This window comes from Oncorhynchus mykiss, chromosome 11 (assembly GCF_013265735.2).
Source record: "Oncorhynchus mykiss isolate Arlee chromosome 11, USDA_OmykA_1.1, whole genome shotgun sequence".
In the NCBI taxonomy this organism is placed as follows: Eukaryota; Metazoa; Chordata; class Actinopteri; order Salmoniformes; family Salmonidae; genus Oncorhynchus; species Oncorhynchus mykiss.
Window position 1 is genome coordinate 47,275,505 of NC_048575.1, and position 17,356 is coordinate 47,292,860.

At 43.4% G+C, this 17,356-nt stretch overlaps 2 protein-coding genes across 2 annotated transcripts in view; one reads left to right on the plus strand and one right to left on the minus strand.

The window, feature by feature from the left end:
- The window catches only part of LOC110535786 (protein prune homolog 2), a 76,084-nt gene that overhangs the window by 4,496 nt on the left and 54,232 nt on the right, over nt 1-17,356 (plus strand). The window lies entirely within an intron of this gene.
- LOC110535785 (forkhead box protein B2) lies at nt 11,200-13,152 on the minus strand. The gene has a single exon (XM_021621045.2). It carries the CDS (start codon nt 12,669-12,671, stop codon nt 11,736-11,738), a length of 936 nt encoding a protein of 311 aa, XP_021476720.1. The 5' UTR covers nt 12,672-13,152; the 3' UTR covers nt 11,200-11,735.

Sequence of the window (17,356 nt, forward strand, 5' to 3'; positions counted from 1 at the left end):
ATGTTAACTGTAAGGATTTCATTCCTAATAATAATATTGTAAAAGTAACACATTTACAGAAATACCTGTGTGAAGGCCAACTTAAAGAGGAGGAACTTTTTTATGCAACAAAATCTTTTCAGTCTGGAATTTTTTTTTTTTATTTCACCTTTATTTAACCAGGTAGGCTAGTTGAGAACAAGTTCTCATTTACAACTGCGACCTGGCCAAGAATAAGGCAAAGCAGTTCGACACACACAACAACACAGAGTTACACATGGAATAAACTGTCAGAGTCTATCTAGAAGATAGCGAAGGAGTCAGGCGTAGGACACAGGTAAGAGTAAAAAACACTGTATTTACTCAATCCAAGAACGTAACAAAAAATCCCGTTACAAAACAAGGACAAAACAGGACTCGAACTCCAACACACGAAAGACAATCACTCACAAAACAGAAAGGGAATCCAGAGGGCTAAATAAGGAACATAATTATGAGATGGGAACCAGGTGTGTAAAACAGACAAAACAAAAGGAAAAATGAAACATGGATCGGTGGCAGCTAGAAAGCCGGTGACGTCGACCGCCGAACGCCGCCCGAACAAGGAGAGGGAACAACTTCGGCAGAAGTCGTGACATACACAAACATACAGTCAATAATACAGTAGAAAAAGTCTATATACAGTGTGTGCAAATGAGGTAAGATAACCCCCTTAACCCCCAAGGCAATAAATAGGCCATGGTGGCGAAGTAATTACAATATACCAATTAAACACTGGAGTGATTGATGTGCAGAAGATGAATGTGTAAGTAGAGATATCAAATCAAAGTTTACTTGCCACATGCTCTGAATACAACCTTACAGTGAAATGCTTACTTACAGGCTTTAACCAAGAGTGCAAAAAAGGTATTAAGTGAACAATAGGTAGGTAAATAAATAAAACAACAATAAAAAGACAGGCTATATACAATAGCGAGGCTATAAAAGTAGCGAGGCTACATACAGACACCGGTTAGTCAGGCTGATTGAGGTAGTATGTACATGTAGATATGGTTAAAGTGACTATGCATATACGATAAACAGAGAGTAGCAGCAGCGTAAAAAGAGGGGTTGGGGGTGGGGCACACAATGCAAATAGTCTGGGTAGCCATTTGATTACCTGTTCAGGAGTCTTATGGCTTGGGGGTAAAAACTGTTGAGAAGCCTTTATGTCCTAGACTTGGCACTCCGGTACCGCTTGCCATGTTGTAGTAGAGAGAACAGTCTATGACTGGGGTGGCTGGGGTCTTTGACAATTTTTAGGGCCTTCCTCTGACACCGCCTGGTGTAGAGGTCCTGGATGGCAGGCAGCTTAGCCCCAGTGATGTACTGGGCCATACGCACTACCCTCTGTAGTGCCTTGCGGTCAGAGGCCGAGCAGTTGCCGTACCAGGCAGTGATGCAACCAGTTAGGATGCTCTTGATGTTGCAGCTGTAGAACCTTTTGAGGATCTCAGGACCCATGCCAAATCTTTTTAGTTTCCTGAGGGGGAATAGGCTTTGTCGTGCCCTCTTCACGTCTGTCTTGGTGTGTTTGGACCATTCTAGTTTGTTGTTGATGTGGACACCAAGGAACTTGAAGCTCTCAACCTGCTCCACTACAGCCCCATCGATGAGAATGGGGGCGTGCTCTCTCCTCCTTTTCCTGTAGTCCACAATAATCTCCTTAGTCTTGGTTATGTTGAGGGATAGGTTGTTATTCTGGCACCACCCGGCCAGGTCTGTGACTTCCTCCCTATAGGCTGTCTCGTCATTGTCGGTGATCAGGCCTACCACTGTTGTGTCGTCTGCAAACTTAATGATGGTGTTGGAGTCGTGCTTGGCCATGCAGTCGTGGGTGAACAGGGAGTATAGGAGGGGACTGAGTGCGCACCCCTGGGGAGCTCCAGTGTTGAGGATCAGCGTGGCAGATGTGTTGCTACCTACCCTCACCACCTGGGGCCGGCCTGTCAGGAAGTCCAGGATCCAGTTTAGTGATGAGCTTTGAGGGTACTATGGTGTTGAACACTGAGCTGTAGTCAATGAATAGCATTCTCACGTAAGTGTTCCTTTTGTCCAGGTGGGAAAGGGCAGTGTGGAGTGCAATAGAGATTGCATCATCTGTGGATATGGTTGGGTGGTATGCAAATTGGAGTGGGTCTAGGGTTTCTGGGATAATGGTGTTGATGTGAACCATTACCAACCTTTCAAAGCACTTCATGGCTACAGCCATGAGTGCTACGAGTCTGTAGTCATTTAGGAAGGTTGCTTTTGTGTTCTTGGGCAAAGGGACTATGGTGGTCTGCTCGAAACATGTTGGTATTACAGACTTAATCAGGGACATGTTGAAAATGTCAGTGAAGACACCTGCCAGTTGGTCAGCACATGCCCAGAGCACACGTCATTGGTAATCCGTCTGGCCCCGCAGGGGTGCAATACAGTATGAGAATGAGAAAGTTGTATGGGATATTTACAGATGGAAAATGTGCAGTGATCTGTGAGCTGCTCTGACAGCTGGTGCTTAAAGCTGGTGAGGGAGATATGAGTCTCCAGCTTCAGTGATTTTTGCAGTTCGTTCCAGTTATTGGCAGCAGAGAACTGGAAGGAAAGGAGGCCAAAGTAGGAATTGGCTTTGTGGGTAACTAGTGAGATATACCTGCTGGAGCGCGTGCTATGGGTGGGTGCTGCTATGGTGACCAGTGAGCTGAGATAAGCTATGTTGACACTGCCATCCATGTTGATCTGAACCTTGCTGTTGGAAAACCAATTCAGTGTACGACTTTCAGCTGTGGCAGATGCACCTCCCCAGACTTTATTCGCTGACTCTGTCTACCGTCGGTTTCGTTAAGCTTCCAGCTCGAACACACTCATTCACTGTCAATGGAAGGAAAGCGAGAGAAGCAGAGTGGGCGGGGGGACCGTTTAGCGACTCGAGCATGGGCGAGGGAGCTGAACGGGACAGGAGAGTGACCAATCAAAGCTCACCATAGCTTCCAACCCTTACTGGACTGGCTGACAATGGCTGTTAATACCATAGAAATAGATAGAGGACTCATCTTTATATCTCTGCCATTACAGCGTCTGTGACATCATGGGCAGCTCCATTGAGGCTAAAACCCATAGGAATCCCCACCCAGTTAACTATTTTGACTACTTAAAATGGCGGAAGCGTGGTGGAAGCCCTCAATGTCGCTGACCATGCTTAATAGGCCTTTTGACCACTAGAGGCCTTTTTCATTCTCTATGGTTGACATGTTGCACTACCTGGCTTGCTTGCTAGCTTGTTAACACCCACACGAGGGCGAGGTTAGCGTGGCTATGCAACTGCTGCTTTTATAGTGTGAACGCTCTGTGACGTTGCATTTCCACAAAACACGATGGGTGTGATGAAATAACGGAGCCCAATTCATTTTCAACGGAGGGGGGCGTCAACAGAGAGGGACCAAAGTTAGGTAAAGCTGAACTTTATGCAAGCGCTATTGACCAATCGAAGCTCACTATAGTTTCCAGCCCGTACTGGATTGGCTGTTGATACCTAGCACTACCTAGCCTACTTGCTAGCTTGCTAGGACTGACATGAGGGCGTAGCTAGAGTGGCTATTCAAATTATCGTGTTATGTGGAAATCCCTTCCGAGCAGGGGAACAAGACCGAACTGTTCTGTGCGTGCACCCTTTATACAGTGCGGCACAACTGGAGATGGCAAACACAGACACTGGTTGTAAATGAATCGTTGCGATGTAATTTGTAGCACAAACTGTGTGCACTCAAAAGCAAGCCCTACAAAGTTCCAGACTGTCAGAATTCTATTTCTGTTTGGCGCAGTAAGGAAGTAGGGATGGATGGTGTGGCAGACTTCCCACCGCCACACAGATCTCTTCAAGTGTATAGGGTGTAGGTAGGGTTTAGAAGTTGATTTGGGATCAGACCCAATGTTTCATTTGAGGTTTTGTCCATGAACACATGAGTCCTAATGGCCACTAGAGGGTGCAAGCAGACTGAATTGAACCTTTCAGACTGAATTTAACCTGCGTGATTTTGCTATTGATGTTTTCATGGACAAAAATCTTGATTTATTCATATAGGACAGATCTTTGGGGTTTTGAACATTTTGCCATAAACTTTTCTTTTTTTCAATGGATAGATATCAAAGCAAAAAATTCACAGTATCTCAAGTGTCTTTCAGTGGATGGTTTTTGATTATTTCCATGGGTCCAGTTAAGCACAACAACAATTTGTTTATTATAAAAATGAAACATTGTGTAAAATTAAAAGTCAGACAATGAATAACAAAGTGACACAAACTTGTGTGAGAGAGAACATGCCTTGACACACACGCATGCTCAAACACACACACACACACACACAAACACACAAACACACACACACTACGCGCCGTGGTCTTTGTCTGTGCGATTAATCCAGTTCCCCTTGTTTGCCTAATTAAAGATAACAGTAATTAAGTGATTGGGAGGAACAACATGCCCGTGTTCCCTCACGCTCCGAGTGAGATGATGAATATGCAGAGGGAGTCAGGGGCCCCACCGCGCTCAGGGGTCAGGTGAGTTAAGATAGACTTTATTGCACCAATAAAAACCCAAGTGCTTCCTCTAATGGAGAGATAAATGATCCGAGAGTCAGTGGAAGACCTTTCCTTTAACCGCTGCCACAGCTGCAATTAACACTAACGAGAGACTAGAACAGTGGGTCGTAGCTAGACCCCGCCGTTCCTGCGTAGCTACCATACCGGTAGCCTCTGCTGCAAGGTCTGGGTCAGTTTACATAAACCATCTCCGAGTAGGAGGGCTGATCTAGGATCAGGTCCCCCCTGTCGATGATTATAGTCTAAAATAAAAAACTTATCCTAGATCAGCAGCACTTCTACTCTGAGAAACTTTATGATTACGGGCCCTGTGGCATAGGAAGTGTGTCTACAGTATATTGTGAAAGCAAGCACCCTAATGTAAACTTCAAAGTCAAACTGCAGAAGACAGATTGTCACGCGTGATGAAGAAACCTACACCTACCTGTAATGTGAGATCATATCGCTCTTGAGTACTTATATCCTCCCCTCACTTTTTCTCTGTCTCTGCTCTTAGACACATTCACTCATACATTACATACGAGCACACACACACAAACACACACACCCTCAGGGCTCATGTGATTGATGTGAGCTTCGGAATTAAACCTGCTCAAGCTTTGCCATAATTATCCATTCCTTTGTCTGTGTGCTTTATCTAAGAGTTCATGCCCAGGTCTAATGGCCCTCTACTGCCATACCATACAAACACACTCATATTCTCCTCTCTCTTTCCCTTTGTGTGTTTCTCTCCTAAACCCATAACTACACAGACATGCACATACTCACGCACTCATATTGCACAGACGCACATAATACGAACATGTAAAACCGACATCATGGAAATACACATACTGGTCCATCTCTCTGTTTCTCTCTTTCCTCCTTCCCTGCATGTTCGGGAACTCCATATCTGTGGCCTTGGGCATGGAGTGTCCTATTGTCTCTACTCTCTTACTGGACAAAGAGGCTGCGGTGCAGTCAGATGGTCAGACATCCACCTATAGATCCTTAACGTCCCCTGAGGTGGGTAAATTTGTATATTTAACTAGGCAAGTCAGTTAAGAACAAATTCTTATTGACAATGACATCCTACCCCGGTCAAACCCTAACCCGGACGATGCCGGGCCAATTGTGCGCTGCCCTATGGGACTCCCAATCACGGCAGGTTGTGATACAGCCTGGAATCAAACCAGGGTCTGTAGTAACGCCTCTAGTACTGAGTTGCAGTGCCTTTGACCGCTGCACCACTCGGGAGCCCCCGACAGGGATGGGAAGGGAAATGGCTGGAATGGGTCTGAGTGTAGAGCCTATTCATTAGGACACACCGTAGCAACATGTTTTACAATGGAAATTGGCTGGACAAGTTCAGGTTATCTTTCCCGGCTTGAATCTGTTTTTTTCCCCCGTTTTTGTCTAATGTATACAAACTGTGTGTGAAAGTCTAGTAGGCTGCAGTAGATTTATTTCTAACTGTTCAAAACTGGAATTGTTCATACTCCGGGTTTCTGAGAAAAGCCAAACGTTTAACTTTCTCTTTTCAGCCCTTTTTGAGTACTTTACCCTCCATTTCTATTGTTGAGGCCATGAAAAAGAACATGAACACTTATCCTTACCCTCCTCAAAAGTTTGGAATGTTTTTGGGAGGTTAAATGAACCTCTTCTCCAAGTAGACTGTGTCCCCATGTAAGAAAGTGAGAGATGAAAGTGAGAGATGAAAGGATTGAAAAAGGAGAAAGCATGGGACGGAGGCCAACAAGAATGCCCCCTGACCCCTTTTTGTAATCCATAATGAAGTGTAATAATCTCTAATCAGGTAGAATAATGTGAACCATTAACACCGACAGCAGAATGGAGATTGGATGAGTTGCGTCAGAGGACCTTGTTCAAAGGACAACCAGAGGGCATCTAGACCCTCACCTCTGAGCACTGAATCACCCTGAATCACAGAGAGAGAGAGAGAGAGAGAGAGAGAGAGAGAGAGAGAGAGAGAGAGAGAGAGAGAGAGAGAGAGAGGAGAGAGAGAGAGAGAGAGAGAGAGAGAGAGAGAGAGAGAGAGAGAGAGAGAGAGAGAGAGAGAGGGGAATCGAGAGAAGAAAGGGGGGGGGGGTCTAAGGGAGAGAGAGAAAGAAAGGGTTGGAGAAAGACAAAGCAAGATAAGAGGCCGTGCAAAAAGTGAACGACAATGAAAAGAGAGAGTTATTGTAATCTGCGGTCCTCTCTGGGTGACCTGCCGTTTAGAGTGCCAGCGCTGACAGCTTCTCTCTGTTGCTGGGGCCGATGGTTAATGCTAGGTGAGTTTTTCATTAGCCGGGCTTTACTGTCTCGACGGGCAGCAGACACGTCATGTGCCAACTATCCCCACCATCAATGGGCTGGCGTGGTACAGACGGTGAGGCAGCTATTACCGAGTGGCAGCAGCTGTGGTCCGTACTCCCAGCGCCCGCTAGCAGTGAATCATACACGTTAGCATGTTAGCATGATGAGGGTAACTCATCCAGGCAATCTGCAGGGCTGGCTTTAAAGGCAGCTGTGTACAGATGTAGGCAATTGGAGTGCAATACTGCCTTATCAACAAAATAGTAGTCTCCTTGTGTGTGGGTGTACTTTAATGGCCTCTGCCAAGAGATGAGTGGACCTTTATGGCACAGGAGGTAGAGTGCTAGCCCTCCAATCGAATTCTTGCAGGAGTTTGTCAGGAGTGAAAACGTCAACATAGGTGACACACAGTAACTATGTTAGCAGGTGACATATACTATAATTACAATGGTTTGAAAGAAGCATTTTAATATATTTTAGTGTTGCAGATCGAGTGTGTAAAGTTTCTCAGTTGCACAGTGGAGTTGCTCTCTCAAGGTCCTGAGTATCCTCTGAGGTCACACTTTCCCTGGCACTGGAAATTCAAGTTGATAAAGAAACCTCTTAAGAATATTATAATTTCATTAGTGCTGCTCTATGGTGAAAGCCCTTGTGCCCTTGTGGGGGTCTTGTTCTCTACTGTCTGCTGTCTTGTAAAGCCACGAGTTTGTGCAGAGACGGAGAAGAATGCATGGTTGAGATCGACTACATTGCAGTTGGCAACTGCAGACTGACTGATGATCTACACTACCGGTCAAATTTTCTAGAACACCTACTCATTCAAGGTTTTTTTATTTGTACTATTTTCTACATTGTAGAATAATAGGGAAGACAGGAAAACTATGAAATAACACATATGGAGTCATGTAGTAACCCAAAAAGTGTTAAACAAATCAAAATATATTTTAGATTCTTCAAATAGCCACCCTTTGCCTTGATGACAGCTTTGGCACTCTTGGCATTCTCTCAACCAGCTTCACCTGGAATGCTTTTCCAACAGTCTTGAAAGAATTCCTACATATGCTGAGCACTTGTTGGCTGCTTTTCCTTCACTCTGTGGTCCGACACATCCCAAACCATCTCAATTAGGTTGAGGACAGGGGATTGTGGGGGCCAGGTCATCTGATGCAGCACTCCATCACTCTCCTTCTTGGTAAAATAGCCCTTACACAGCCTGGAGGTATGTTGGTTCATTGTCCTGTTGACAACAAATGATAGTCCCACTAAGCCCAAACCAGATGGGATGGCGTATCCCTGCAGAATGCTGTGGTAGCCATGCTGGTTAAGTGTGCCTTGAATTCTAAATAAATCACAGACAGTGTCACCAGCAAAGGACCCCCACACCATCACATCTCCTCATCCATGCTTCACAGTGGGATATACACATGTGGAGATCATCCGTTCACCCACAACGCGTGTCACAAAGACACAGCAGTTGGAACCAAAAACCTCCAATTTGGGCTCCAGACCAAAGGACAAATTTCCACCGGTCTGATGTCCATTGCTTGTATTTCTTGGCCCACGCAAGTCTCTTATTTTTATTGGTGTCCTTTAGTGTGCAAAGCTGTCACCAAGGCAAAGGGTGGCTATTTGAAGAATCTCAAATATAAAACATATTTTGATTTGTTTAACACTTATTGGTTATTACATGCTTCCATGTGTGTTATTTCAAAGTTGTGATGTCTTCACTATTATTCAACGATGTAGAACATAGTGCAAATAAAGAAAAACCCTTGAATGAGTAAGTGGTCTAAAACTTTTGTCCAGTAGTGTACAAATCACATCACATCCTAAATGACAGCTCGTTATTATGTGTAGAACAGCTAGTCTGCAGACGCCAACTGTAGTCGATCCCAAACACACACCTTTTCTCTATACCCTGTGCGGATGGATAGACCTTAGTTTACATGCACACTGATGGTTTAACTCAAGTAGATAACTGCAGCGATGTAATTGTAATTGCTCCCCCTAAATGCTGCTGGATTAAACGACGAATCTATCAATGCAATTGATATGTTTTTATCTATTACCACAATTTCTCTCATACAATGGTATCCATATAATAAAATGTACTATCCGTTTCAGAGAATGTTATGTCTCTGCTCTGCTTAATGTGTGTGTGTGTGTGTGTGTGTGTGTGTGTGTGTGTGTGTGTGTGTGTGTGTGTGTGTGTGTGTGCGTGTGTGTGTGTGTGTGTGTGTGTGTGTGGATGAATGAGAGCATTAATGAATTAAGCTGCTCATTATAATGGTCTGCTCTTGTTGGTCATTAAAAAAACTCATGTAGAATTTGTCACCCTGGCCCCGATGGAGTCTGGGTAATTATGGTTAATGTCTCATCTCCTATTCAAGGCTGGAGCGTTATGCTTAGGAGGGTCGTGCAGCAACAACCCCCTGACCTCATATTTTATTCATCTTAACAGTCATATTATTCGTGATTAACAGCTTTTCACAGAACAAAAGTTTGATTCATATTCATGTCATACAGTTTAGTTAATCAGTTTTTCTAAGATATAATGACGTGTTTGCCTTGCGCAAACGAAATATTGTCATCTCACTTTCAGCCCCATTCAAATTCATTTCATCTCTTTGTCTGTGGTCTCTTGATCAGGTACAACTTGATATGATAGGTTTATTACTATGCTATTGTACAGAGTAGCTATATCATGGGACTCACACACACACACACGCACAGGAACCCACTAAGAATAGCCAGGAAAAGTGAATGGGCAAACATAAACATGTCAGATGATCATGTGATATTCTGATTCCAGAAGCTGTGATATTCTGAAGCCAGAGGATCAGCGAGGATAATTGAGACATTATTACGCCTCTTATTAGCTGGTAATTAAGAGGTGTTTAATTATACAGTAACACTGTGAGAATCATTAGAGAGACAACACAGATTAGGGTATTATCTCCTCATAACAATATCCCTCGGTATAACTAATATACTGTAAGTTAACCTAGAGAGCAAAAGAGAGAGAGAGAGAGAGAGAGAGAGAGAGAGAGAGTGGCCTCAAGATGCTTTTTCAGTTCACCACTGGGCTGTTATTTAGAGAAAGTCATGGGGAATTATACAAAAAGAGAAGGATTTGAGAGACGGTGCGTGTGTTTGTGTATGCCTGTGCGTATGTGACAGATACCTCAGTAATTAATTCATTAATGACACAGACTCATTTTAATCCTAACTCCCACGTCTTTCCTCCACTTGTGCGTCTCAATTATTTGTTCAGAGGCCAGTGTGACAATGGAATGGGTTATGGTTGCCTTTGGAATGCTAAACAGGAAGCCTGAAAGTAAGTCACTGTCAGTGGGCAGTACCAAGCCCTTTGTGTTCTGGATGGGGACCTGCTCCCTGGACTTCAAAGGTGAGATTATGTTGGAAAGAGAGAAGCAAAAGAAAACTTCATCTCATGCCCGCTTTTGAAGTTATGGAGGTATATAATACACCCCCCTCAATCCATCTTTTGTGGCACACTCATAGCAGCCAGGTCTTCTAGACAAACACACACACACACACACACATACACACAATCTCAGTAATCTAAGGTGCAGTGCTACATCTGGAGTCCTTGCAAAAACGGAAGTTAATTGACCAATATTTAATGACCTTTTAGCTTCATGTTACAATACTATTGGAAATTGTATATTTGATGTTATTATAGCATAGCCTAACAGTTTAATACCAGATATATCAATATAGTTCAATGTGTGGGACGCTTGTTTTCTGCTTGATTGTATACAAATACTGTGAAATCCCTGGTTAATAAACTGTCTCAATTGGATAACGCGCAACAGGTGCCCCGCGCGTCAGGCCGTTTTTCTCCCAGAGTTTGGCGCTTTACTGCGCTCGTTTTTGTGCGTGATTATGTTAATGTGATTCAAACATAATAATCATAAAGGCATAAACTCATCTGCTCTTTAGCTTGGTGACGAGCTCTGTGAATATCATGATACCCCTTAAAGCAAACATTGGCCTACATTAGGTAATGAGACCATATTTGTATTACAAGATGTTCAAGTGCGTGACTGATTCTCTAATCTTCAATTTGACCACATAAATTGACACCTGAAATATCGTGTATAATAAGTGCAATATAGTGTGACTTCCTCTCATGCCTTTCACACGAGGTGTCACACAATTGAGGAAAACCAGCGAACAAACAACATCAGAAAAAAACGTCTCGATAATTCAAACAAAACAATCCACACACACAAAAAAAATACAAAATAACTCAGACAGATGATGAATTTCGTTTAAAGTTCTTTATAAATCTCTTAAGATAAATCATGTTATTTTACAGTCATAACATTTATCTTACATGTTATATTCATTTAGCGTGCTAATAAGAACAGTCCATAATAAACACATGTGTTATTATTAGACAACACGTTTCATTTTTCAATTAAATCTAATGAACAAAAACTTTGAAATAATTTATATTATCCGCTCATACATTTAAAAACTGAGGCAGCAAGTTTTGATCTTCTTTATTTTGATTGACTAAATTATTATTATTAAATTAAAACTCTCTTTGGGTCAATTCCTCATTGTATTTTAGTGCCACATGTAATGTCATAAATAGCTTCACACAAAAGGTGCTAATAATGGATTCAAGAAAAAATTATGCTGAAATACGTGGTAGCCTACAACTCATCACTATAAAGATACAGTCTGAATTCCTTTACAGCTCTCCATACCTGCTCAACATCTAGGCAACTATACATGATTCACATTTTAGATACTGCTCTCGTTCCCTCGTAGATACAGAATCGAGTTGTTGATGTTTTACCCGGTTAAGACAGCAGAAGAGCCGGGTGTATCGCGTTGCCCTTGCCCTCCAAAGGGTCGGAACCATTCTTCTCCAGCATGGATGAAGAGGAGCAGAGCTGCGCTGGGCCGGACGGAAGGCCCGAAAGACCGGGCATCGGACCCATAGACGGGGTGGGTTTGATGGGCACAGGAACAGCGGGTAGCGTCTGTCCACTGGCGTGATGGTAGAGACCCTTCATGGACACGCCAAAGGGCGCATACTCTGAGGAGACGGGTATGGCGCTCATGGAATCTGACAGCATGCCCACGTGCGGCCACATTGAGTTGACCACACTGCTGAGCTGCGCGGGCACAGGGTAGCCCAGGTGGTGCATTACCGAAGTGATGGGCAGCCCGCTCGTCATCACGCCCTTGTAGTCCCGACCTATGATGTTCTCAATGGCGAACGGGTGCTTGAAGCCGCCGGACTGTCCGCAGTTGATGCTGCCGTAGCTCTGAAAGTGGGGGAGCCTGCCCACTGCGGCCGCGGGGCCTGGATGCTCATGATGCCCTCCACTCAGCTTGCCCTGGTGGTGGAAGTAGTGCATCATCGGGGAGCTCTTGCAGGCCATGTGCTCAGCGCGCAGCAGTTTAAAGCGCTTCCGCCTGCGTAGAAAGCTGCCGTTTTCGAACATGTCCCCACAGTCTGGGTGCAGGGCCCAAAAGCTGCCCTTCCCCGGCTGATCGGGCCGCCGGGGGATTTTGATGAAGCAATCATTGAAGGACAGGTTGTGTCGCAGAGAGTTCTGCCACCGCTGTGTGTTCTCTCGGTAGTAAGGAAAGCGGTCCATAATGAACTTATAGATGTCGCTCAGTGGGAGCATCTTCTCCGTTGAGTTCTGGATGGCCATGGCTGTCAGAGAGATATAGGAGTAAGGCGGCTTCTGGTCACTGTACGAGTTCTTCCCCGGACGAGGCATGATTTTGGTTACTAAGCCTATTTATGATTTAGCTCTGCTGTCTATTTTCTGATGAGGGCGCCTGAATATTGTTGCAAGGCTTTGGTCAGTAGCAGTGACTTTGCGCAAGATTTTCCAAAGTTTGGAGACTCCAAAATCATTTATTTCCTGGCATCGTGTGTTCGTATTTTAGTGGTCTAAAATAATGTGTGAGTCAGACAGGCAAACACAGACACACATTTCGGTCATGCTTTCTCCAGATGAATTCCTCAAAGATGTGGCTCACAAAAAGCCCCAAAAGGTTTCTCATTCCTCCACCGGCGCACACAAATTCAGAAGTTCATCTCGTGCGTAAAATAACACATCAAAGAGCCCGTCTCTTGCTGTTTCTTTTCCCGCTACACAGGAGATACGATACCAGTCTCTGCGACAGCACAGGCGAGGGTTTGGTGATGCTCCTCGTGTGGGGCCGAGCGCTCCTAGTGCGCTCTTCTGGCCACCCCGCGCCGTTTTTGTAAGGCTGGCATCCAAGCACTCAAGGACACGTTGGGGGAAAGGGGAGGGATGGATGGTGAGGAATAAAGAGGAGGGGAAGGCAAAATCTGAACTCATCCGCGTGCCCTTAGCCCGTGCCAATCAGGACCCTCGCGCGCTCCAAGAGGATAAAGGGTGGACATAACAGTAAATATTAGTGATGGGGCATATAAAACCCCATAATAGTAGCCTAGTCTAATAATACTAATGTTTAGGGAAGAATATGATAACTAGAAACGGATCATTTAAACAGAACAAAATGTTCTTAAAGTTTTTTCACCTTTATTCGAATATGTTTGAATGTAATTTATCTTTCACCAATTTTGTTAATTTAAGTCAGATTTTCTTCTCGTAAATCGTCCATGAATATTTGTCACTTGTCTGTGTTTCATGTTAATAAGTTCAAGTTGAAACACTGGAGCATTTTAATGCCTTCTTGGGTAGAGCTGAAGATCTCTGAATTCTTCACGTTGCTTTTCATTTCTTAAATTCTTCAATAGCTTTTTGTGTGATAGCATTGTAAAAAGCCATTTCCTTGGAAACATTTCAAATTCGTTATGGCTACGTTTATCTTCGTTTTCTTAGTGTATTCTTTGTTTATGTGACGAAATATGACCGATTCCAACCTAGTCTAAGCTATTAACCAGTCATTTTGATGCTTGAAAATACAACATTATGCAATTTAACTTTATGCACACTGTTCAGAAGGATATCACATATGGCAATGGTAAGCCTATGAGTGTAAATCGAGAAAGATCTATTTTCATTCCATTCTTTTTCAAATTGTTGAAACTGCAGTTTAAGATAACAATCAATCATGTAGGCTATGAACACACACACACACACACACACACACACGTTGATTAATTGCGGAGAGGGGACTCATTGCAACCAACCAACCTGCCAACACACACACACACACACGCACGCGCGCACACACACTCGCACACACACACACTCATGTTGTTGGAGATTAATTGCGGTGAGGGGACTCCTTGCAGCCAACCTGCTGTCTGTCTGTTTAAACACCCTCCCGCGTATACTACAAGGATGTAAACAAACTTGCTCCCTCCTCTGAGTTCCGATAAACGAAATAACAAAAGCTGCTCCTGATTTTGCACGGCCAGGTGTCACGGCTCGGCCCTCAACGGCGCCCGTCTTCTCGTGCGCCCCAGCGGGACCCGAATACATTACAATAATTAAGCCTTCCGTGATTTACCTTCCTTGGAGAGAGGTCCAACAATGTAATTAAGCGTGAGCTTGCTATTTTATATATGAATATTCAAAACGGCAGGGCCAGCTCTAGCCTTTTGGGGGCCCTGGGCAAGATTTGGTTTAAAGTCAAGTTCCTGCAATTCTAGACATTTTTTCATGGGGATAGAGAAAATGTAGCAGTTTTAAAGCAATATTTCTGCAATTCGACAAATTTTGCCATGGGGCGGAGAGAATTGTTTCAAAATCAATAACTCATTTCATAAAATTCTACTTGTTTTGGTATGGGGCTGAGAGAAAAATGTGAAGTTTTACAGCCTTGTGTCATGTTAACATAGAGTGTATGTCCAATTCCTGGCATAACTCTAATTAGCATAATACAAAATCCCCATCGAAAACTGTCTGTTTAAGATAGAGATATGTTGTTGGGCTGCGTTTCAATCCACCAATGGAGGTCTTCCTCATCTGAGGTGGAAGGAGACCGAGCTACAGCGGTGTTTGTCAGACTGTGAGACGTCCCGAAAATCGGACTTCTCAAGAAAACGTCTCTAGTATCCGAACGGTTTGGCCTACAAACTAATGACCACAAAGATGAGACTCTCGCGATGGTGCTCTCCGTTTTGCTCTGTAACCCCCTCAAGAGTCACGGGACTAGTCTGAAGTCGGCACCGCCGATCTGCCAACTTCTGTTTGTAGTGTCCAAACAGTTTGGGCTATAGATACTAATATGGAAAGGTGAACCTCTCAAGAACACTTAGATATTGTTTTTTTGTTGTTGCTTTAGGACGCCCACCAGCCTCACATGACTCGTCTGAAGGTAGACAGTACCAGTTAAAAACATTTATGGAAGTATATATGGAAGTAGTTTAGTGTTGATTTTTTTGTTGTTAAATGTGGGTAAAACAATATATACAAATCATTTCCTGATCTTTCTTATATTGCTGACACTTTAAAACAAGCTTCCTTTTGATACATTTTTTAACTATCTGTTTTCCATGTATGAATCTGTTGTTTTTCAATGCATTTTAATGGGCTAATAGCAGTAAAGCCAAATTCAACGTTTCATCCCCCAAAAATGTGGATATGCAGTACCAGTCAACACTTGGCATGCTCTCAACCAGCTTCATGAGGAATGCTTTTCCAACATTCTTGAAGGAGTTCCCACATATGCTATGTATTTGTTGGCTGCTTTTCCTTCACTCTGCGGTCCAATTCATCCTAAACCATCTCAATTGGGTTAAGGTCGGGTGATTGTGGAGGCCATGTCATCTGATGCAGCCTCTCCTTCTTGGTCAAATAGCCCTTACACAGCCTGGAGGTCTGTTGGGTCATTGTCCTGTTGAAAAACAAATGATAGTGCTGCAAAATGCTGTGGTAGCCATGCTGGTTAAGAGTGCCTTGAATTGTAAATAAATCACAGACAGTGTCACCAGCAAAGCACCATCACACCTTCACACCTCCTCCTCCATGCTTCACGTGGGAATCACACTTGCGAAGATCATCTGTTCACCTACTCTGCGTCTCACAAAGACACTGCGGTTGGAACCAAATATCTCAAATTTGGACTCCTTAGACCAAAGGACAGATTTCCACCGGTCTAATGTCCATTGCTCGTGTTTGTTGGACCAAGCAAGTGTCTTCTTATTGGTGTCCTTTAGTAGTGGTTTCTTTGCAGCTATTCGACCATGAAGACCAGTGTCCTCTGAACAGTTGATGTCTGTTACTTGAACTCTGTGAAGCATTTATTTGGGCTGCAATTTCTGAGGTGCAGTTAATTCTAATGAACTTATCCTCTGCAGCAGAGGTAACTCTGGGTCTTCCTTTCCTGTGATGGTTCTCATGAGAGCCAGTTTCATCATAGCACTTGATGGTTTTTGTGACTGCACTTGAAGAAACTTTCAAAGTTCTTGAATTGTTCCATATTTTAAAGTAATGATGGACTGTCATTTATTTTTGCTTATTTGAGCTGTTCTTGTCATAATATGGACTTAGCCCTATTTGGTAAAAGACCATCTTACCTTGTCACAACACAACTGATTGACTCAAATGCATTAAGAAGAAAACAAATTCCACAAATGTACTTTTAACAAGGCACACCTGTTAATTGAAATGCATTCCAGGGGACTACCTCATGAAGTTGGTTAATATAATGCCAAGAGTGTGCAAAGCTGTCATCAAGGCAAAGGGTGGCTACTTTGAAGAATCTGGTTCCATATGTGTTATTTAATAGTTTTCATGTCTTCACTATTATTCTACAATGTAGAAAATAGTAAAAATAAAGAAAAACCCTTGAATGAGTAGGTGTGTCCAAGCTTTTGACTGGTACTGTATTTTTAGGGTATCTCAAGGGGTCCTAATATTCAAAATCAAATCTCTAAATGATCCTTGGTATGACCATCTCAAAACAATTCCATATGTTACTTTCACGGGAGGTTGGTGGCACCTTAAGTGGACAGGACGGCTCGTGGTAAGAATCAGTGGAATGGTGCCAATCCGTTTGCTCCGTTCCAGCCATTACTATGAGCCGTCCTCCCCTCAGCAGCCTCCACTAGCTTAGTAGAACTCCCCCTCCTAGACTAATTTACCAATCTAAAAAATGTTACTGAATGCACAACCAAATTTCGAAATGGCACTTTGTGTATTCTAGCATTCAACAGTAGGTTAAGACCCCGACTGAGTAAACCATTTAAAAATGTTAAATAAAAAGGGCCAGTGGCCCGAGGCAAATGCCTATGTAGCTTATGCCCAGGGCTGGCCCTGCAAAACATGTCAATTAATTAGCCAACATATCTCTTCCATTACGTCTGCCACCTTCGAGCACTACAGAGTCACCAGCGCCATATAAGAGCATATTTTATACATAGCCTATGAGTCCTCATATAAGCACCTTTAAAATAAAGCCATTTTTTAAAAGTAATTTAGGCCTATAGGCTTCATGAAAAAAAAACATTGTTTTTCAG